This window comes from Tachypleus tridentatus, chromosome 10 (assembly GCF_004210375.1).
Source record: "Tachypleus tridentatus isolate NWPU-2018 chromosome 10, ASM421037v1, whole genome shotgun sequence".
NCBI classification, from domain to species: domain Eukaryota; kingdom Metazoa; phylum Arthropoda; class Merostomata; order Xiphosura; family Limulidae; genus Tachypleus; species Tachypleus tridentatus.
The window spans coordinates 70,833,743-70,856,868 of NC_134834.1; the positions used below are offsets into that span (position 1 = coordinate 70,833,743).

The 23,126-nt window shown below is 33.9% G+C and overlaps 1 protein-coding gene across 1 annotated transcript in view; it reads right to left on the bottom strand.

Annotated features, from left to right (window-relative positions):
* The window catches only part of LOC143229530 (synaptotagmin-15-like), a 42,174-nt gene that overhangs the window by 15,554 nt on the left and 3,494 nt on the right, over window positions 1–23,126 (bottom strand). Inside the window, exons 2-3 of the mRNA XM_076462005.1 lie at window positions 8,634–8,790; window positions 5,207–5,437 (exon numbers count right to left, since the gene is read on the bottom strand). Coding sequence (XP_076318120.1) covers window positions 5,207–5,437; window positions 8,634–8,790 — 388 coding nt within the window. The remainder of the gene's footprint in view (window positions 1–5,206; window positions 5,438–8,633; window positions 8,791–23,126) is intronic.

The window sequence follows — 23,126 nt, forward strand, 5'->3', positions numbered from 1 at the left end:
TGTAATTTTGCTTGCGTACGAGAGTTGATTGTTTTTTAGAGCAAAGCCATATCTGTTGTGTCAAACTCCATATTTTATCTTTTTAAGTCAGTAAACCTACAGCTGTTGCACGTGAGTGGGGGGAGCTTTTATTGGAAAATGTAAAACTCCAACTGCTAATTAATTTATTTCATTACTAGAACCAGACAAATCATGTACTTTCATTTCAACACTGGAACCAAAAAAGGCAGGTTCTTGTATTTCAATATTAGAACCGCAAAAGGCAATGGTATTTGTGTTTCAAGAATTGAAGTAGCAAATGTGTAGAACAACTGAATCAGATATACACATTCTTGTCTCATTTCTATGATACTTATGGTGAAAAGTAAGTTGATACATTAAAGGAAGCCCCAGTTACTGTTACTTCCCACTATATTTCAAGTTTGGATTCAGAAACACAACTGCAGTGAATTGAAAGTGAGTACCATGCTGAAGATAATCACTATCAAGGTCTCTTTTAAGCCTTTTTCTAGCTACCCAATTGGAGTTGTAAGAGAGGGTACTTAATCGAAACGGTCACTTCTTCCTGCACCTAACTCCACACTCTTACTTGTTAATAATTTAGGGATATATCTTGATTTGTCACATTGCTTGGCACTTATGTTCACTCTTATTTTAAAATTGACATGCAATCCATACCTCACCAGAACTTAAACACGTGGTCACTGTTTACTCACTTTCATTGATTTAACCAAAGTAACAAAACTTGAAGTTAATGTGGCGCTCAAAATGTCAACAGAGAAACTAGAAAATAGGATAAATCTTCAACAACAACCACTAGATGATAAATAAGGCAAAACGACAAGCAGCGTGGGTGGGAAGTCGTTTTCATTCAGAAACACATAACTATAAATTTTGTGTGAAAGTGAGGCTCACTTTATTATAGAATTTTGAAAAAGAAAAATATTTTCAATCTTAGACACTACGTTCAAACTCTTATTTACTGCTTTCATAAATCACTTTGGCAACTGACCGTATCGCATATAACTTCACGTTAGAATAGGCTGTGTCTGCTACATAGCAAGATATCGTTGGATGCGGAGAAATAAATTTATAATATCAATTTCTCAGAACACATTTGGCCCGGCCTTGCCAGGTGGGTTAAGACGTTCGACTCGTAATCCGAGGTCGCAGGTTCGAATCCCTGTCGCATTAACATGCTCGTTCTTTCAGCTATGGGGGCGTTATAATGTGACAGCCAATCCCGCTATTCGTTAGTGAAAGAGTAGTCCAAAAGTTGGTGGTGGGTGATGATGACTAGCTGCCTTCCCTCTAGTCTTACACTGCACAACTAGGGACGGCTAGCGAAAATAGCCCTCGTGTAGCATTGCGCGAATTCAAAAGCAAACAAACATAACGTAACCAGCGTAACAACAGCGCTCCAAGTGGGCAGGTTTAGGTAGACGACAGTGGCTTCTGTTCAAGTTGGTTGCCATGTAAAGGATTTTTGCGTTTTTATGGAGTATACATGTTTAATATGTTCACCATTTATATAAGCAAAATCGAGCGACAACATACTCTGTTTTACTGTGTGGGTTTAATAAAAAGATTAATTATATATTTCAATGCGATTTCCTTGCTTTAACTCTTTAAACATTGGTTTTTGTTTCTTATATTTGTTACTACTCGCGACTTTATCCCACGCACTTTAGTATTCCATCAAGTCACCACATATTTTTTATCAAGAGACGGTACGATAATTCGATTCTAATATAGTAAATGTTGTTATTCCTGATGTCGTGTACTCATATAGCGTCCTGGTAGCACTGGCGTTTCATACTCGTAGGAAGTATATAAACAGATTAGCAAAATGTAGAGCATAAAAATATGTTACATTTGTTGTATCCTTATCACATTCTACACGAAAGTAAAGCCGCGCCAGCTTCTGTAACATTCAACTTCTCAGATTTTTAAGGCTGTCATGGGAAACATTTCGAGGATGAAATCGTTTTAAAAGTGTACCATACACAGTAACTGTTAGCTTTACTTCATGCTTTACTATGCATACAATCTCGTGTATTACCAATTTCTTTATTGAATATTTTGTTTCTTTCATAAGTTTTCATTGTTTATTTTGTGATTGACAAATATGGTAAGATGTGTGCGTATTTTATAAACTTTAATGAAAATAGTCAATCTTATATGAAATAGTATCCGATGCCTTTCTTTCGATTTTTACCACAAATAGTTTAAATGCCTGAACGTAGCACTTCTTCCTGTCTAAATTCAGTTGACATGATGTGAAAGGAATGTATACTATGGTTCACAAACTTTTAAAACATGTATCTTTAAATGTGGTCATTTGTTTGAATTAATACAAATTAAATACGAAAATACACAAATATTAAATTATATATCTTGAAGATATGACTTATTGTCAAACGTAAGAACAATAACAACGAATAAACATCCTTTATTATAAGATATAAATTTCTTAACGCACGCGATTAAATAGGCGGCTTTATGGATGCTGTTCAATTTGCTTCGAAATGACCCGATTCAAATTTCATTAAGACTACAGAGATAAAGTGGGACTTCTTAGCGATATTGGTTCTTTGAGTCTTATTCAAAATTAGAATATCAGTCACACTGTTGGCTCAGCAGATTATAAACATTTTCGCCAGTACCACTAGAGTACATGTTGTAATCAGCTTAAATTAGAAATATTTCATTTTGGTAATCTAACCTTCACATCAAGTTCTTATCAAATATCGGAAAATTAATATACAAACAGTTACTAATTCCATCTGGAGTTTATCCTCAGAGAAACTGGAAGCACAGTCTTCATTTGCAGAAGTTAAAAATATTTTAAAGAGTTTATCTACCAAATTTAACATTATTTCTCAGTACAAACGGAATTTCTAATAAATTATAGAGAAATGCATCGTCAATCTAACTATCAGATAATATAAACAATGAGACTTAATAACTTCAAAAACCAGATATGAATTCAACTTGACTCTTCAAAACTGAAGTTTAAGTATTTCTTGGATTTACTTAATCAAAGTGTAATATAATGCCAGAATGTGTGTGTTTTGTAATATACTCGGCAGGAAGAAGTTAGTGAAAGCACATGTTAAATTTATAATTTTATCTGCAAATTAACAAGTTAAGATTCTGTTATTAAACAATATTTATAAACTGACTAGCCACTGTACTTGGAGCCCTATACACGTACGATTACTAATATAAATATATGCATGTTTAAAAGTATAAAAAAGCCTGATCATGCGATAACTCAAGCAATAAATATAGGTGGCACAGTTGTATTACATTTAGTCTGTAAGAAAACTGGAAAAAGCAATTATCCATACGACGTACACAAGAGAATGACAGTTGATGCTGTCATAGAAAATTTCGGATAGATTTCCTTGTCAGATAGCAACAGTTATACGTTACATAGAAATTAAGCGTAGGAAAGAAACACTGATGATTTGAATATCCGATTAGTTTAATTATAGCTTTAAATTAAAATATGCCCGACAAGGCCAGGTGGTTAGGGCGATCGACTCGAAATGTGAGAGTCGTGGATTTGAATCCCCGTCAAACCAAATATGCTCACCATTTCAGATGTGGAAGCATTATAATGTGATGGTCAATCTCACAAGAGTTAGTGGTGGATGGTCATTCCTTCTCTCTGGTCTTTCACCGCTAATTTACGGATGGCTAGCGCAAATAGCCTTCGTGTAGCTTTGCACGAAATTTCAAAATAAACAAAGAAAAAATAAAATAATGATTATCTACGAGTATAAACCATCTTTATTGTTTATTCGTTATTAAGTATAATACAGCAGAATGGTATCTCTGTGCTGTGCCAACCACAAATTTCGAAACTCAGTTTTTAGCCTTAAGACTTACCGCTGAGCACTGGGGGAGGAGAAAACTTTTTACTTTATTAGTTAAAAGTATAAGTTAATATACAATGATGCACCTTAAACGGTTGCTTGTTCTTATACAGAGATATTTCTTGTTATAATACATTTAACTTCATTCATAATAAGTTATTGTCAAATGACTGAAGGACATTTCATCTTCATGAAGTCACGCTCCTTTGGTCCAGTGTGTTTAATCAAAACGTCTTCAAAATTATTAAATTTAGCTTATATTTTAAAGACAGGAGACAACTATAGTTATTAAAGAAAGCTGTAGACTTATGGTTAAAAGGAAAATAATAAACACAACTACTGTAGTATTTTCTGTGTCCATAGTTTCATAATTATACAAAATTAGAGATGTTTATTACTTTTCTCCAGATTTAAAATGGCAAATGTTTTACTTTATCCAAAATACACCTTTATAATACGTGCGAAATTTCATTGACTAGTTTTGCTTACTTTTCCCATTTCCAGTTTTATCCAGTAATAATAAAGGAAATAATACGAGTATTATTTTGTTAATTGTATGAATGTATAGTGTAAAGCTCTGGGTGCACACTTTGCAAAGTTTGATTGTCAACAATGTGAGATCTGCTTTAAAGTGGCTTTTAAAATGACTTTAATTTCGCTATTATCCGCCGCTAAGAGGAACCATTATAAAAAGTATACGTGTAATATAAGCAATGAATGAATGATAACAACAGGATCGACTGAATAAAATATATTTTCATTCTCTTCATCTGATCACTCTTTCTCCCACGGTTCATTTCGCATAACTCAGCTCATAACGAAAAGGTTCATCTATTGTCATTCCTGCTTCTGATTCCTTCTTTCTCACGAGAAGTCATTTTTAAAGGTTACACACTTTCCAATTCTATATAGTCCACATGATAATGTAAGTACTACTAGCAATATTTTATTTACTTACTGCACGTGTTGTTCCCCTTTAAAGGTCAAGTTAAACAATGCCGATTACAGTGTGTCTTGGATCGACGTAACAAACAAAAATACATGAAACCCATCCTATAACGAATGAGCAACAAAATTTTGGTTTAACTTAAAACAATAAAGGATATCTCATGAACACAACAAAACAGAACATTGGCATAATTCATATTGTATTAAATTACTGTAAAAGTGGATATATATTAACTCAACTTCTAATTCACAACATCTCGTTTTGGAAATTATCCTTAATAAATTATCCTTAATAAATTACCCACGTTTTTTTTTCTCTCAAACATTTCTCAGGTGGATTTCCTTAACGATAATTATTTACATTTTCAACAAACCTGTAGAGATCTGGTTGAACTGTTCCAATAATGGTTGGCTGATAATGTGTGGTTCCTACAGTATTCCAACGAGATAACTTTGCTTTGGGCTGAATACTTTCGGAGTTTGTTCGAAAAGTGCTTGGTACATCAACAGAGGCCGATTGAAAGAGACCAACGTGACGTGAATGAGGCGTCACGCTCCAGTTACGTCCATAGTCGCTGATTTCTTCCCATCCAAACGATGCTAAACTTCACAGATGATTTAAATATTCAATCATTAGTCAAGGTGTTATACTGGCATCTAATAAGCAAATAACTGTGATTTCTAAATCATTATGCTATATGAAGTTACTTGAACTATCCTCTTAAGAAGAACAAACTTTAATTACAAGAATATTATACAAATATTTTAATCTACGACTAGGATTTTTACGACTGGGATCTTTCGGCTCCTTAGCTTTGATTGATAGAATGTAAATAACTGGTTTTCAACAGTAGTAACATCTCAACGCATCATACATTTACAGTAAAACACATGAAACGACTTTACATCGTGTGTAAGTTATTTTAATTGCAATGCATGTATAAGCATACAAACATTCTTACTTATATACGTACATATATAAGGAAAATAACGATACCACGTAATATGGCAATATTGATGAAACATTTGTAAACAAATAAGGCTTAACCTCTAATCCAGTTCCTTGAAAATATTAATTATTGTTATTGATGAAGATAACCAGACAGCCAAAGTTTTGCCCAAAAACATGATACAGCTCACTAAGATGGACTAAATAGTAAATAATTCTTGACGTAACCAGCCTTATGTATAATTCTAATATTATTAAAGAAAACATTGTCGTATTTACCTATAACGTACAATACAATAAATTGTTAATATTGAATGGTTAATATGTATTTTTTTTATGTTCCTCAGCACAAGCACAAGCTGGAATTTAGTATATTGTGCTAAGTATTCACATTGTCTCATCCACGGTTTGTTCCTTAACGTCTTTTTGTATGGACAACTTAGGACTTGACAAAATGGTTCTTAAAGATGACGTGTTCTTAATACATTTTTCAAGTTAAAACTCCTGAAAGTTATTTTCATCATCTCTCCTTTTGGTTCCTGGTGTATAATCAGGGTGGTTTCAGAAGATAGATCTGTGTAGAAAGAGCTACTACACTAATGATTCTTTTGACATTTTCGTGAATATTAGTTTATTGTTTTATTATAAATATGCCCTTTAGCTCTCTTAGTTCTGAAGTGTCGAAATGACTGCTGTAGGCTGTCTGAGATATGTAGAAAGTGTCATTCATTTTACCTTTTTTTTCAACACTTGTTGGCTGATTAGGCACATATTTAAAATTTAAGAACAGAATCAATTTACCATGTATCATTTAGTGACCAGTAAAGAAAAACAAATATAACAAATGAATATTTCTAAGCCTTTACGCTAAGAAAAGGCTTCATTTATGATTAATTATGCAAACTGTTTTAGTAGGAAGAAGTCAAAGAGAGTGAAATGAAGTATTTATTTTTCGCATTAAAAAACATTTTAATTTTCTTTTCTAACAACCTTTTATTATATGAGTTTGTTTAGATTGCTTCTAGTAGGAATATTAAGTATTCGAGATAAGGAAAAAACATTTCCAAAAGTTACATCGCGCTGCCTACACGATATGAATAGAGCATGCGCAGTTTACCTCATGCTGTCCAATTGTATGCTTGGCATTTCCAGGAAATCGTTCCTAAAGTCTTGAGGTAATCAAACTTGTGTAGTTAATCTTAGAGAGAAAGAAAATATATTACTCTTGCATGGCAAGAACCTTACTGGTCCCTTAAGTGAAAGCCTTTACTCTTTCAGGAACCAAATAGCTGTAGAGAAAGTGCATGTTTGTCCTAAGTTTTGTCTTTAGAAGAAGTTAGATGAAAAAGTACTGTATAACATTTAACTCGCCAACATACCATGATTTGAATACTATAAATTTCAAGGCAACGAATATAAATAAAACTTATGTGTGTTTATGCAATTTCTGCTGAAATTTATTAGTGATGTGGTATGAATTTCACGCAAAACTACTCGAGGGCTATCTGCGCTAGCCGTCCCTAATTTAGCAGTGTTAGACTAGAGGGAAGGTAGCGAGTCATCACCAACCACCGCCAACTCTTGAGCTACTCTTTTACCAAAGAGTAGTGGGATTGACCGTAACTTTATAACGCCCCTACGGTTGAAAGGACGAGCATGTTTGGTGTGACGGGGATTCGAATCCTCGACCCTCGGATTACGAGCCGAGTAACTTAACCACATGGCTATGCCGGGCCCTTCATTAGTGATTTGTTTTTATTATTTCAAACACATTTTTTTTTTAAACAAAGAAAAAATGCCAACATGAAATATGTCGGATTTTGATTTGCAAAAAACTACCTGAATTACTTATACATCCAATACAGTAACTTCAGAAGTCAGAAATCATGGAAAATTTAAATAAAAATATAATTATGGACTAAATAGCAGCGAGGGCGATATAATGTAACGGTTAACTTCACTATTTAGTGGTAAAAGAGTAACCCCACAGTTGGTGATGACTAGCTGCCTTCCCTCTAGTCTTACACTGCTAAATTAGGGACGGCTAGCGCAGATAGCTCTCGAGTAGCTTTGCGCGAAATTCAAAATTAAACAAGCACTAACATAGGTACCTTTTCTATCCACAATACTATTGTTATTTTATAGTTTTTGTTAGTTCTTTTTCGTCTTTTTTTGACTAAAGCGGGTATGTTTTGGTCTAATGCCTCGTAATAATTAATTCATTTGGTTAAGTTTCCACACGTTCAAGATATATCACCTAAAATAATCAAGAGAGTTTTAAAGAATGTTGCCACGGACAATAAGTTTCTTTCAACATGAGCTCCTTTCTCTTCACTAGCATGTCACTGCAGGTACTTTGGAATATTATCCTTTATTTTTAAATTTTGTGTCTCCACTTAAAGCTCGTCAATAGCTCGATTACATTAGTCAGTTTTGTGGATCAAATAGCTATTTTAAATATTTGTTAACCTTGTACTTTTTTGTTCAATGATATTTCTATTAGAAATGAGTCAGAAAAATACTGACACCATTTTTAATTGTTGACAAACTTCTGGCAATAATCTAATTTTCTAATTATTTATGCTCTCACTTTTTAAACAAGAAAATATGAGAAAATGCGAGATTATAAATTTTGACAAACGTTTGTCAATATTTTGACAAAAAAACAAATATTGTAGTAGCAGACGAGATTAAATTTCGGGTTCACAGAAGGAGTTTATTCGTAAGTAATAAGATTTACACCTTTTAGTTGTTGGTAATTATTCTTCAAGCGCCATTCCATAAGCGAAATTTGATAAAAAATAATCCAAAGAGATTTTCTACAATTGAGAAAATATACAAAGATGACTTACGTTCTGTCATGGCAGATATCCTGAGTTGAATAGGAATCTTTTGAAGTCTTCATGTGATTTCTCGATTTTCGTCTGAAGTACAACCACACAGTAACAATACAGACAGTAGCTACAACCAGGCAAATAGAACCACCGACGATAAACCATAGATATCGGTCTAAGAACGAAAAATGTGTGAAATAAGTAGAATTCTCTTAAAACTAGCATTTTGATACATAGATGGAGTTAATGAAAATATTACGTATGCAGTAAATTAGCTTGCCCATATAGAAACTCGTAAGCGAACGTATTATACGGAATTTCGAGACATTAACAAACAAAACATTTAATTTTGTTTTATTATTATTGTGATTATTATCACAATATTTAGAGGTGTGATGTTGGCGAGTGGACGTGATTTTACGTGAAGTAATTATGAATTTCTCGGAAGTTGTGTAATGATAGTTATGTTCTTGGGCAGGTTTAATTAACCTTCAGAACTCTAATAACTTTACATATAACACACTACTTCAGATTGATAATACTGACTTCATTTTAATGTTTGTGATAAACTAGAAACCTACTTCGAGCCTATTGCTATAAAATAAAGAGAAAACAGTATCTTGTTTTAAAGTAATTATAATGATGTTTATGAAGAAGGTAAAGTGTTTTCTTTTGTTTTCTACTCGAACACTCTATATGTTAACCAAAGACTAAATTATTGAAACTGCCCACATATTCCAATCTATTTGTAACTATATCCCACACATGCTTACACACATTCATATATATTAAATATACAATGTTGTGAATAATTACGAAAGCTTGCGGATGGTAAATATACAAGTTACTCAAGTAATTACTATTTATTGTCCCAACTAGTACAGCAGTAAGTCTACGGATTTACAATGCTAAAAATCAGCGTTCGATTCTCCTCGGTGAACTCAGCAGATAGCCTGATGTGGCTTTGCTTTAAGAAAGACGCACAAATACCATTTATTCTTTTTACAAAAAAAAACATTATTAGATAACATACAGATGAAAACTATAAAATGCTCTTGAATTTTATGTACATTTTAAATGTCAATTTTTTAAGCAATTACAAATTACTAAATGAATGATAGCGAACTGTTGTTTCTGTACTTCTCTCCACGATTTAACGGCGTTGTTCGGTTGCCATTTGACCAACTCAGATGCCATACAAGTTCATGCAACTTTAATGATATTCATTCCAGGTCTTTGTGTAATTCAAGTCACTGTTGCGAAGGTTAAATTAGCTTCTTTTCTTTCTTATTCTCAAGTATCTTTTATCATATTTACCACGTGTTTGAAATCAATGTGTGGCTGGAAACATTAGCAAAGCCACATCAGGCTATCTGCTGAGCCCACCGAGAGAAATCGAACCCCTGATTTTAACGTTGTAAATCCGTAGACTTACCGCTGTACTGGCGGGGCGCATTAAAAGTAGTACCATTTATTGAAAAAATATTTTTTTAAGAACTTCAGTTCGGGTAAATATTTTAAGGATCTTTGTTTGTGGTGTCATTCAGCAGATGGCACAGGAGTTTTGGTTACATACATAGATACTGATATACACGCCACGTTCATTATAGTAAGATGAACTGAATTTACAGCTTTCTTTGCGAATAATTTTAGTTTCTGGTATCGAAGCTTATAACAAAAAGCTTGTTAACACTATATCGTAGATGTGAAGAATGCAAACAAAATCTGTGAAGTTCGTTAACATTAAAAAAAGTTGACAGGATGAAGTTCATAGCAGCTTAGAACGTATGTTAACACTAATTAGGCAAAGGTAATCTTTTTTTATGACAATGAGATGATAGAATAAGTATTTTGGAAACAATGCATTCACACAATTAGATATTGTATTAGTGCAGGTCTACTCTTTACGTTTGATAAGTATATAACAAAAATATATTGAAAAGTATTTCGTTTTCACGATTACATATATAACAAGATATTTTTTTTTCTCTTTAACACAGTTATTAATGTTGGGTCTTTCTGCTTAGACAAAAACAAGAACAGGAAACGAGTTCTAAAAGCTTTTTTTCAGATTTTGATAACGTTGATGCTGTTCATTGATTGATTAGCGTGGGAAGGAGCCACAGGTCAATGTCCTGAAGCCTTAGTCTTGCATAATAAAACTAAGTGACGTGAAGATGTTTTGGGGAAAAAAACAAAAGAGGGAATATTTGCTTGAGGTAAAAATACGAAAACATTCTCAAGTTGCTCTTTCTATTTTCTTTTTTAAAACTGAGTAACATATCAGGTTAGATATAGAGTATTTACGAAAAGTAATTACCAATTAGTGCAAAATGATGTAGTTTCTAGATTAGTTCTCACTGATAGGCTTCTAACGTATTCTGAAGAGAAGGGCGAGTAGCATATGGGTCTTGTAATAACTTACTGGTGTTGCTTCTAAATCACTTAAAGCTTTCGTGTTTTAAGCCTTAGTTTATAATGTTTTCTACGTATTTTTCTTGTTTGTTTTTATAAAAGGAAGTGTTGTGCGCATTAACAAGAGGCAAACACTGGACAAGTAAAACTTGCACTGTTTTCTTGATTCAAATATTGTTGATGTGAATACTGTTTATAATGCATTTTAATTTCGTTTTTTAATCAAAAGGCCAGGTGGTTAGGGCACTACATTAGTAATCTTTGTCACTCCAAATATGCTCGCCCTCCTCTTCATGGGAGCGTTAAAAATGTTACAGTCAATCCCACTGTTCTTTGGTAAAAAAGTAACCCTATAGTTGGTTGTGGGTTGTGATGACTAGCTGCCTTCCCTCTAGTCTTTCACTGCTAAATTAGGTATGACTAGCGTAGATAGCCCTCGTGTAGTTTTGCGCGAAATTCAAAAACAAATAAACATAACCCAATACGACCCATTGTTATTTACCTGTCATTTTTAAACTGTAGAGGGTTTTATGTCAGTAAATAAGAAAGAATATAGTTTTATATTAGCTTCTAATAATAAAGTGCAATTTCATAATAGGTGCAGAGAATACAATAATTTTTCATAGTTATTAATGAGAATACACAATAGCTTTTTGTAAGTTTGGTTTGTTTTGAATTTCACGCAAAGCGATACAAGAGCTATCTGCGCTAGCCGTCCATACTTTAGCAGTGTAAGACGAGAGGAAAGGCAGCTAGACATCACCACCCTCCGCCAACTCTTGGGCTACTCTTATCAACGAATAGTGGTATTGATCGTCACATTATAACGCCCCCACGACTGAAAGGGCGAACATGTTTGGTGTGAAGAGGATTCGAACCCATGACCCTCGGATTACGAGTCGAGTGCCTTAACCACCTGGCCATGCCAAGCCGCTTTTTGTAAGACCTATGAAAAAGGTGCTGTATTTTCAGTAACAGGTATGAAAAAAACGTACCGTATTCTTATTAACTAACGTAGAAGCACTGTAATATCAGTAACTGTTAAAAAACTATATCCACTTTTGAGAGCTAATATAAAAATCGAATTATACTTTTCTTAATTATTATAAAAACTGTACTGTATTCTCAGTTATTGTTAAGACACCTGTGCCAAATTCTCAGTCACTATTACAAAAATGTATTGTATTCTCTGTTTTTATTTTATTACGACCTTAACCTCAACTATTTTAGTAAGCCAAAAGGTTTACACTTAAATGGTTGGACTAATCGGCAAATGTGTTAGGCAACGGGTTCCAAACTCAGGACCCTCAGATTGTGAATCTAGTACCCTAACCACCAGACCATTCTCGTGACTATTATAAAAAATTACACTTTATTCTCAGTACCTGTCATGAAAGCTGTGCTCCATTAGCAATACACACACACACACACACACACACACAAACTATAATGAATTTCCAGTTACTGTCATCAAATGCACATAGACTCGGGGCTCAGCATGGCTAGGTGGTTAAGGCACTCGATTAATAATCCGGGTCGCGGGTTCGAATCCCCATCACACCAAACATGATCGCCCTTTCAACCGTGGGGGCGTTATAATTTGACGCTCAATCCCACTATTCGTTGGAAAAAGAGTAGCCCAAGAATTGGCAGTAGGTGGTGATGACTAGCTGCCTTCGCTCTAGTCTTACACTGCTAAATTAGAGACGACTAGCTCAGATAGCCCTCGTGTAGCTTTGCGCGAAATTTAAAAAAATAACAAAAACAAATGCACAAATGAAGAATTTCGAAATAATTCATTATTTTGCCACTCACACTATACAAAATAATCTTCGTTTTTCTGTTAGTGTTTCCAGACTGAAGAAAGTCAATTTTGATAACAAACACTCAGAACTAGGCACGTGTTTTTTTTTTATTATTTATGTATCCGAGTGTATGATAGCTAGTCTGACAATATAATATTTTCTCGCAGTTCAATCGAACTTGCAAGAATGTCGTAATGCCATTATGATTTCAGCTGGAACTACAGAAAAACAACTGTTATATAACGAGATTATTCAAGCTCACTATGGAAAAATAAAAGAACGAAGGTTGGTGAAACTTTTGCAAATCCCTTATTAATGAGCTTTCAGTATCATAGTTTGACTGTGAAAGCACTGCATGTTTCGTAATGTTACCAACTTACGAATTATACATCCTACAGTCTCATTGCAATAATGGAAAAACAAAGACCAGTTTACGCCGAAATTCCTATTGAAGGGAATACTCGAACAAACATTGGAAAAATATGGTTCGTATGGGGATATATGTTAGTTGGTCATTAATGTTGAAAAGCATATCCTATTTCGTGCTCATCTGCTTTAGCGCAAAGCCACATTAGACTTTCTGTTCCGTCCACCAGGGGAATCGTACCTCGGATTTTCGATGATTCGTCAAGAGTCTGTTCTGTCCTGTAGAAGGTGTAGTAATATCACACAAGTGAATCGTTATTGGTATATTTTTATCATTAGTTGGTTTTAGTGCACTGAAGTCTATTACAAAAAAAGTTGCATAAATCTTGAAACAAAAATTTAATAACACAATATGGAACGTTTTACTTCAAACTTTGATATTGTTTAAGATTAGCCACCCATGAGAAACATCGTAACTTTACTTAAAATGGTAATAGAAGTGAGGGTCCGGCAAGGCCAGCTGATTAAAGTACTCGACTCGTAATTCGAGAGTTGCGGGTTCGAATCCCCTTCACACCAAACATGCTTATCCTTTCAGCCAGGGTAGGGTTGTTATAATGTTACGATCATCCCACTATTCGTTGGTAAAAGAGTAGCCCAATAGTTGGCGGTGAGTGGTGATGAGTTGCTGCCTTCTCTCTAGTCTTACACTACTAAATTAGTGACGACTAGCGGAGATAGCTCTCGTGAAGCTTTGCGCGAAATCCAAAAACAAACAAACGTAATAGAAGTTACCATAAATGATAGGTAAATCTCACTATACCATATTCTTCAGTCTTAAGGAGATTTTTCAAAATATAGAAAAAACATTGATCTGAGAATCACGTCAAGAGATGAAATTCATGTGATAGTAACTATTCATTTCCGAACTGGTTTCTTGATTATTTCTTTTGTCTTAATAATACAATCCAAAGAAATACAAGAAAGTTAAAAGTCAATAATTTCACATGGTGAATATTAATGATTTTTTAGGTTATTTGGTTTCATTTAGCAAGAAAAAAGACATGGAAGTAAAATTCGAAATTTAAGTTTTATATATTGGTCTATAACATACTTTAATTTCTTTGTGACGGAAAATATTATTAGAAAAGTGAAAACGATAGGGAGTCAAACCCATGATCCTGGTTGCCTCTAAAATACTGTATCTTAGTACATCATCCGACAAGCGAGGGGCTGAAGTCTCAACTGTGCTAAGCTTTTAACTTTATAAGATAAAACTGCTACTTCTGTCAGTTTCTATACATTTTCACAATAATTTATTTGCTCTACGTTTCGGTAAGCATGAACTTGTCGTATGACGTGTAGATAGTCAACCTAAGTTATTCAGCACTTCACCGGTGATAAGTTATTTAATACACATCTTTTTCATAGCTATTTGATGATCTGTTCACTCGACGAGATTCGAGTTTCTACCCACACACATAACCCACGCAAAACAGATTCAGAGGGGAACGCTGACTTGTGACGTACACGCTTTGTCTGTAGTTGCGCATGTTCAGTTTCTCTATTGTAGTGCACCAAAAATTGTTTTCTTTATTTACATGTTTATCAAGTAATTAAGAAAAAAACACAGAAAAATTATAAAATTGAATAATTATCATATCTCAACATATTGTTAAAACAATACGGAAATTAAAATTTCATATTATTTTAGCATCGAACAGAACGCAGTTATTATTAAGTACGGTAGTACCTAATTGTATGGATCGTGACAAAACAAAATGGCGGCCAAAAAATCACCCCTTTTAAAAATTACTTTTAGTACGTTCAAATATTAACAATGATCATTTCACAGTATTGGCTGAGTAAGACCAAAGTGTACTGTACTTATAAAGCCGCTATATACATGCTTATGGAGAGAATCGAAATTTCTTTACTTCAACGAATTTTCATCTAAGTGACCTTTCCAGAAGTGTTCATAAAAAAAAAATGACGTCTGGTGTCTCAATGATTTCTTTCTTGTACTGAAAAGAATACCAGTATATTTATATAAAATGGACTGTACACTACTTTGGGCATGTAATTAGATTTGAGGGTGATTTGGAATAGATTCTGATGAATAATAGATATACGCGCATCCCACACTTAGATGGCACCAAAAAGTATTGCTGATAGAAAAGAGGAAACAAATAAGTATAATAAAAATGGTAATTTTATAAAGACAAGCAGGAATTAATATATATGTAACCTAGCTAGCTATAATAATATAGAAACTTTTAATGGTGCAAAAATTACAGAAACAAGAAAGACAAAATTATAAACATTGAGTTATTTAAAATTTTGTAAATTTCACATTTCAAATGTTAAGAAACTCAGTTTTTGTAGTTTTATTTTCTTATTTAATACCTTTTTGTCGCATTGTAACTTTCTATATTACTATAGTTAGCTAGGCTACATATATATCGATCCACGCTTGCATGGCCGTAGAAAGTGACAAGGTCAGTCACGCCATGGCGTGTTTATCAACAACTTGGATGTTAAAACTTGCTTATTTAAGTTTAATGTATTACATTGTGTGTATGCAGTATTTGTAGTTAAAATGGCCCGAGATTCAGTCTCATAGCATTAAGTTTCAAAACGTTTCTGGAGAAACATGAACCCATACTCCTCTGTAAATGGGAATACGGCAATGCCATGACCACTCCAAAAATGCTTCCTAGAGCAATGACTTGTCTTTATAAAATGAATATATATATGTATATACTTGTGTACCTGAGAATTCCTCCAGCTGTGTGAATTGAATACACAGTCTCAAAATATGTAAGGATAATGCTTGCATGGCCGTAGAAAGTGACAAGGTCAGTCACGCCATGGCGTGTTTATCAACAACTTGGATGTTAAAACTTGCTTATTTAAGTTTAATGTATTACATTGTGTGTATGCAGTATTTGTAGTTAAAATGGCCCGAGATTCAGTCTCATAGCATTAAGTTTCAAAACGTTTCTGGAGAAACATGAACCCATACTCCTCTGTAAATGGGAATACGGCAATGCCATGACCACTCCAAAAATGCTTCCTAGAGCAATGACTTGTCTTTATAAAATGAATATATATATGTATATACTTGTGTACCTGAGAATTCCTCCAGCTGTGTGAATTGAATACACAGTCTCAAAATATGTAAGGATAATGCTTGTTTTTAAAATCAAGGTTTGAAACATGAATAACTTCGTAAGATTCTTAGATTTCGAGATGTTCTTTCTGTCACTTGCTGTCCTATAATGTGGTAGTCAGTAAATACATGCCACTCTGCATTTACATTTTGAGATTTCCTTTTTTTCTGTTATTACACTTTAATGTATTATTAAGTAAGTGCATGGGTTGCCAATCGACATTTGATTCCCACGTTTATTTGCTTTCTGAATTTAGCGCAAAGCTACACGAGAGCTATCTGCGCTAGCCATCTTTAATTTAGTAGTATAAGACTAGAGAGAAGACAGCTACTCATCACCACCCACCACCTACTCTTGGGCTACTCTTTTACCAATGAATAGTGGGACTAACCGTCACATTATAAAGCCCAGACAAATGAAACGGTGAGATTGTTTCGTGTGACAGAAATTCAAGCCTTCGCCCCTCAGAGTCGAGCGCCCTAACCACCTGGCTATCTTGAGCCAACTACATTCAGTTCCCGCGTTACGGAAAGGATATGTTCTTGAGAAAAGCTTTCCTAACTTGAAAAGTTATTTTCCCATTAAATCCCATGTTATAACTGTAGATGTGTTCTTACGGAAACTTTTTTCGATCCATAAAAGTAAAAAAACACGCATACGAATCTAAGAAAACATTTGTAAACACATATTTAATGTAACTGACAAAGTTTAATAGTTTTACTCATCAAAAATAGCATTAGATTCACAAAAACATTTAAATTTTCCACAGAGAGGAAGACTCAGTGCTGAAACACCCTGTAAATCATGATGATCATCATGTTGATGTGATGTAGGCTTAGCTCTTTTGACGAAGATTGTGTTGAGAGTCGTTTGCTGCTCCTGCTGTTTCTCTCCTTGTAGTTGTGCATGACATCATGTATTCCTTTTTTGACTTTTAGGCTGAGATCATTAACACTAAGGATTTGCACCACTAATTCCACGAGGGCAAAGGATTTGAATGAATGGTTGGTATCAACTGAAGTTACGTGGGTGGCGCTTCAGTAATGTCCTACTTTTCTGCTGCTTACTCTTATTCTAATATTATTAGATCTTCATTCGACACATCTCCATGGGACTTTTGCAACTCAACTACATCTTCAAAACCAACCTGTTTTGCAAGTGTTACAGTGTCTTGGTGAAATTTCCTTGAATTTTCTGCTTGGGGGAGCCCTGTAAAGTCGTTGGTACACTCTGGCTATATGTTCTTCAACATATTATTCATAGTTCACTCTTTCAACTCATCCCACGACCCGGTGATATTATCTATAGAGTCAATAATGTTATATTTATTCCGTAGCTTTAATCAGTTGTTTTAGAGTACTCTGTAAGTAATACCTCTTGAAATAGAAGGTAACTCCTTGATCAATTGATCGGAGCAATGCAGTTTTATTTTGGGGGATGTACTCAACTCTTATTTTATCGCCCCCGTGGCACAGCGGCATGTTTGCGGATTCACACTGCTAGAAACCGGGTTTCGATACCCGTTGCGGGCAGAGCAGAGATAGCCCATTGTGCATCTTTGTGCTTCAAGACAAAAAACAAACAATCTTACATTATCAGAAAGATAATTCAAGTTCACTGAGTGGCTTGGTACATTGTCTAAGACGAGCAATGCTTTGTTGGAAATATTACGTTTGGCACATTAATATTCAACCACAGGTTAGAAGAAATTGAAAAAGCAGTCTTGAAAAACACTTATAGTCATTCAAGTTTTCTTATATGAGCGCGAATTAACTGATAAGTAAGATTTGCCTAATTTAATTAGAGCCGTAAGACTTTTAAAACTGCATACTAGTTAGGGCTTTAATTTAAACATTTTCAAAATCATTATTACACACAAGTAGAGTCAGACGATGTTTCGAAGCCTTGAACCCTGATGTAGACTTCTCTTCCCTAAAAATAAATGTTCTATCTGGCATGCACTTCCAGAACAGTCGCATTTCACCCACTTTGAAGACTTGTTTTGACAGTAACTCCTTCACCAATAATTTTACTAGGGTTCACTAGGGTACTTTTTGCACCTTGTACATTAGAATTCACCACTTAGTTTAATGTAGTAGAGACTAACGAGCTTTCTGAACCAATGAACCACTCTTTACTTGTCAGGAATGGCTTTTCTTCCAAACTACCACTTTGTTCCGTCACCATTTCATCATACACGTTTTTTTTTTTTGTCTTAGCTTGTATTACCATAGTGTTTAATAGCACGTTACGTTGGATCTGGTCCTTATGCCACACACTGGAAAGTTTTGTTTGTTTATTTGTTTTAAATTTCGCGCAAAGCTACACGAAGGCTATCTGCGCTAGCCGTCCCTAATTTAACAGTGTAATACTAGAGAGAAGGCTGTTAGTCATCACCACACACCATCAACCCTTGGGCTTCTCTTTTAACCAACGAATAGTGGGATTGACTGTCACATTATAACGCCCTCACGGCTGTAAGGGCGAGCATGTTTGATGCGACGGAGATTCGAACACGCGTCCCTCAGATTAGGAGTCGAGTGCCTTAACCACCTGGCTATGCCGAGCCCACTCAATAGTCTTTCTATATCAAGCATTACTTCATTTCTATCAAAATAAAATGTTCGAGCACTTAGAGATGTAGTTACTTTAGTTTTTCTTTATTGTTACGTATTGTTAAAACATAAGTAGCAAGCCTTATGTTTTAGTAATGGAGTTAAGTTTCTCTGACATCAAACTTCTCTTAAAACATCAAATTTCATGTCAAAATAGTTCCTTTCTATATTCTCTTGGGTGTACTAGTTGCATATGATGACATTTTTCCAGACATCTAGTTTGTTCGTTTGTTTTTGAATTTCACGCAAAGTTACACAAAGGCTATCTGTGGTAGCCGTCCCTAATTTAGCAGTGTAACGCTAGAGAGAAGGCAGCTAGTCATCACCCACCGCCAACTCTTGGGCTACGCTTTTACAAACGAATAGTGTGATTGGTCGTCACATTATAACGTCCCCACAGCTGAAAGGGCGAACATGTGACGGGGATTCGAACCCGCAACCCTCAGATTACTTTAACGTTTGGAAAGGTGATCTGCATTTCTAAAAGAAGAAGAAAAACGATTTTTGGACAAATTATTATTATTGTATTTTGTGTTTAATTTTTTTATATATTTACTACAAAATTCCATAAGGGCGAATTTACGGTTTGTAAACTGAATTTATTGATCACGTTTTATAATTTCCATTTGGGTAAAATTCTACAACCTGAACGCCCTTAACGCAAGGGCAGAGAGTAAATATAAAGTTCAAGGTGATATTTTTTTTCCAAGTAACTACCTTCATAGTCAGAATAATCTTAAGGTTCGTGAAGATGTTTTGATTTCTTCGTTATCTGTGCTTTGTTAATGATTAAATACATGAATCGCCAGATTAGAAACTGTTATTTGATTTTGGAAAATCCTTAAGAGATATAACAAGTTAAACACTATAACTTTAGCCGTTTGAATATCTTGACATGTAAACACCGTTATATGTGACGACATTCATAACTATAATATGAGATCGCTTTATAAATATGGTCACTTTCATACAACCATAAGCGAATTATATCTACGTTTGTTTTTGATGATTTGTTCAAGGCTTTAATGGAAAAGAAAGCCTTCAAAAATTGGAAAACAAGACTTGGTTTATTACATTTTTCTTTTCAGTAACAGGGGAAAACACTATTCTTTAAACATTTGTGGGATAAACAGATGCTATTTGAAATATACAATATTCTTAAATTATCCAGAATCAATACCCCTGGTGGCAGAAGAAAGAGTAATACGAAAGTATATAATTCATTGAGCCTGTTTCTTAAAAATTAACGATTTCTTGTGCACCATTGTAGTTATATCAATACTCTCTAACAGAGATGCAGAGAGGGTGGGAAAAAGTGTAGGTTTTGATTTTCGCGCAAATCTACTCGAGGGCTATCTGCGTTAGCTGTCTCTAATTTAGCAGTATAAGACTAGAGGGAAGACAGCTAGTCATCACCACCCACCGCCAACTCTTGGACTACTCTTTTACCAACGAATAGTGGGATTGACCGCCACATCATAACTCTCCCACGGCTGAAAGGGTGAGCATTTTGGCGTGACAGGGATTAAAACCCGCGACCCTCAAATTACATGTCGAATGCCTTAACCACCTGGCCATACCGGCCCTTCTAATTAGTCATCAACATGATATTAGTTTATTCGTTATGGTTAGGGCCAACTGTAGAGTCTCATCAATAATAATATTACAACTCTAAAAGCAATGGTTCGATTCCCTGCGGTGGATTCGGCAGATAACCCACTGTGGTTTTGCTATAAAAAAAAAAAAAAAAACACACACAAGCAATGCCACAAAATTAAATGACATATGTTAATTTTGTACCTACTGTTCAACTGTAGGATACGTATTAATGATTGGTTAATTTATAATGCTAGCCATAGAGGAAAGATGTTTGAATAATCACGGGTTATCATTTAGTGATCCTATCAGGTTTACTGACGTCATGTCGTATTATGTGTCACTATATTTACGTGAATTAAAGATTGCATTGAAAATTTCCTATTAGATTAGTTTTTTTGCAAAATAAATGAGATCAAATCACCGAACAGTATTACATAAGTCTCAACTTTAATGTAATGTAATATATAAAAGTATTACATAGGTCTCAATTGTAATGTTATATAATGTTTAAGTGTAAATGATGAAATATCTTTGATTTTAATACAAACAAATAGTCAGATGAGTTTACTTACCATGTCCAGTTTTATGGTGTTCCGTTCGTAAAAGTATGAGACACCAAGATGAGGCGAGCAGTAAATGTGGCTTCAACAGATGCTTAGTTTCTAATATAGGTATGCAGTAACCTTAGTTTGATCTACAGCACTCTCTTTATAATAAACTCAAATCCAGCAATACAATGTCTGTAAATGTATATATATATACCGAATATACTTCAAAAGTAAATTTATAACAAGTTTAGAGAGCAGGGACAAAATTGTCGGTACTTAACAAATGATAAAAATAATATAAGTGAATTAATGGTAAAAATATATAAACACAAAAACTGCTGTTTTGTTCTTAGTCTGATAAACGAATGTTAATTACACGTAAACAAAAATCAGTTGCATAATTTTCATCAGTATGTAATTGAATTTTGTTTGGTGTTCTACTTTCAAAACCAACGCAAACGAAAAAACGACAACGTGGTCGAAACATAATTTTTTGTTTTAGCTTCGACGAAATTTATTTTGAACAATTGAGAAATGTATTTACTTGGAAGTATTTAATGGTAATTATGTACACGTCTGAATTTGTGATACCTGAGACAGGAGTACACTAAAATTAACAACTGTTGATGTAACTTCACAAATAATATCACTGTAATCCTATGTAGAAACGGAACAGGCAATTTTTTTTTCTTCTCAAAATATCAAAACAGAAGCAAGATATTCTATGATTTGAACAAGAGTAACTTACTTTAAAATATTTACTTGTTTAATTTAATCAACTTACTCTGAGTTTTAATTTTTCTGTATGTAGGTGAGGGTTATTAGTAGTTACATAGGAATTATCTGAAGATGTATATCTGTATGTGTATACATAATTTATTACGATGAAGGCGATGCATATATGGAAGGCTAGTGTTACGAAAATAATAGTACAGATGTGTTATCTGTACAAGTGTTGTACAGATGCACAATAATTTACATAACCTGTTTTCCAAATGTCGAGCAGCACTTGTAATATTAACGAAAAGTAAAGTTAAAGGTTATCTAATTTTACATCTAAAATGTAAGAACCAACAATATATTATTTTCTCTCTTTAAATCTATATTATGAAAGTTGAAAATTATATACTGAAGACAAGTATTAACATCTATCTATTTTATACTAATAAAACTGTTCCTCGGTCTCTAATTGTCCAACGATAAAGTTGACGTCTTATAGTACAAACATTTGTTGTTCGATCCCTGTGGTAAATATAACACAGGTCGTTCATTATGCAAGTTTACTCTCAAAACAAATTATTTGTTATTAATTTTATACACTTTGTGTGAATACTATAGGGCTTCAAAACCGAATACATGAATATTACATGAAGTATACTTGGCTCAGTCTATCACGATTATTTTTTTATACTAGCAGTTAGCCTGTCAAAAATGACGGGATAAATAATACCACTCTCACCCCATAGTATATCCTAAACTCACATATCATAGCTAACTGAAATAAACAAATTTTGCGAAATGAAGCTTGACCAACAGAGAGGGAAAGAACTGTAGTCGAGAGAGTGAAATGTTTTTAAATTATTTTGTGAGAATCAAAATTAAAATCCTTCCAAAAATGAATTCATGGTGTATTCACAGAATAATTACTGATAAAAATGAGTTAAATTAACAAAGTCTGTTATATATAAAGACAGTACGTTTTGGTAACATTACGCGCTCTTTTTAACAAAGTATAACTTAATACTGTTGTTAGTATATGTAGTGGAAGTATAAAATGTATAGACAACAAAACTGGAAACAAATGTTTGTTGATTTCTGAATTGAAAGTCTTAATTAAAGAAATTTGTTTTGTTAAAAATGTTGGTTATCTAACAGAAAATAGCTTAATTCAGAAACGATTTAAGTTTAAAACTGAATTGATATTTTCACTTGTATGGTACATTTTGTGCACTCGGCTCTAATCTTAGTAATCTTAGCTTATTATATCAAC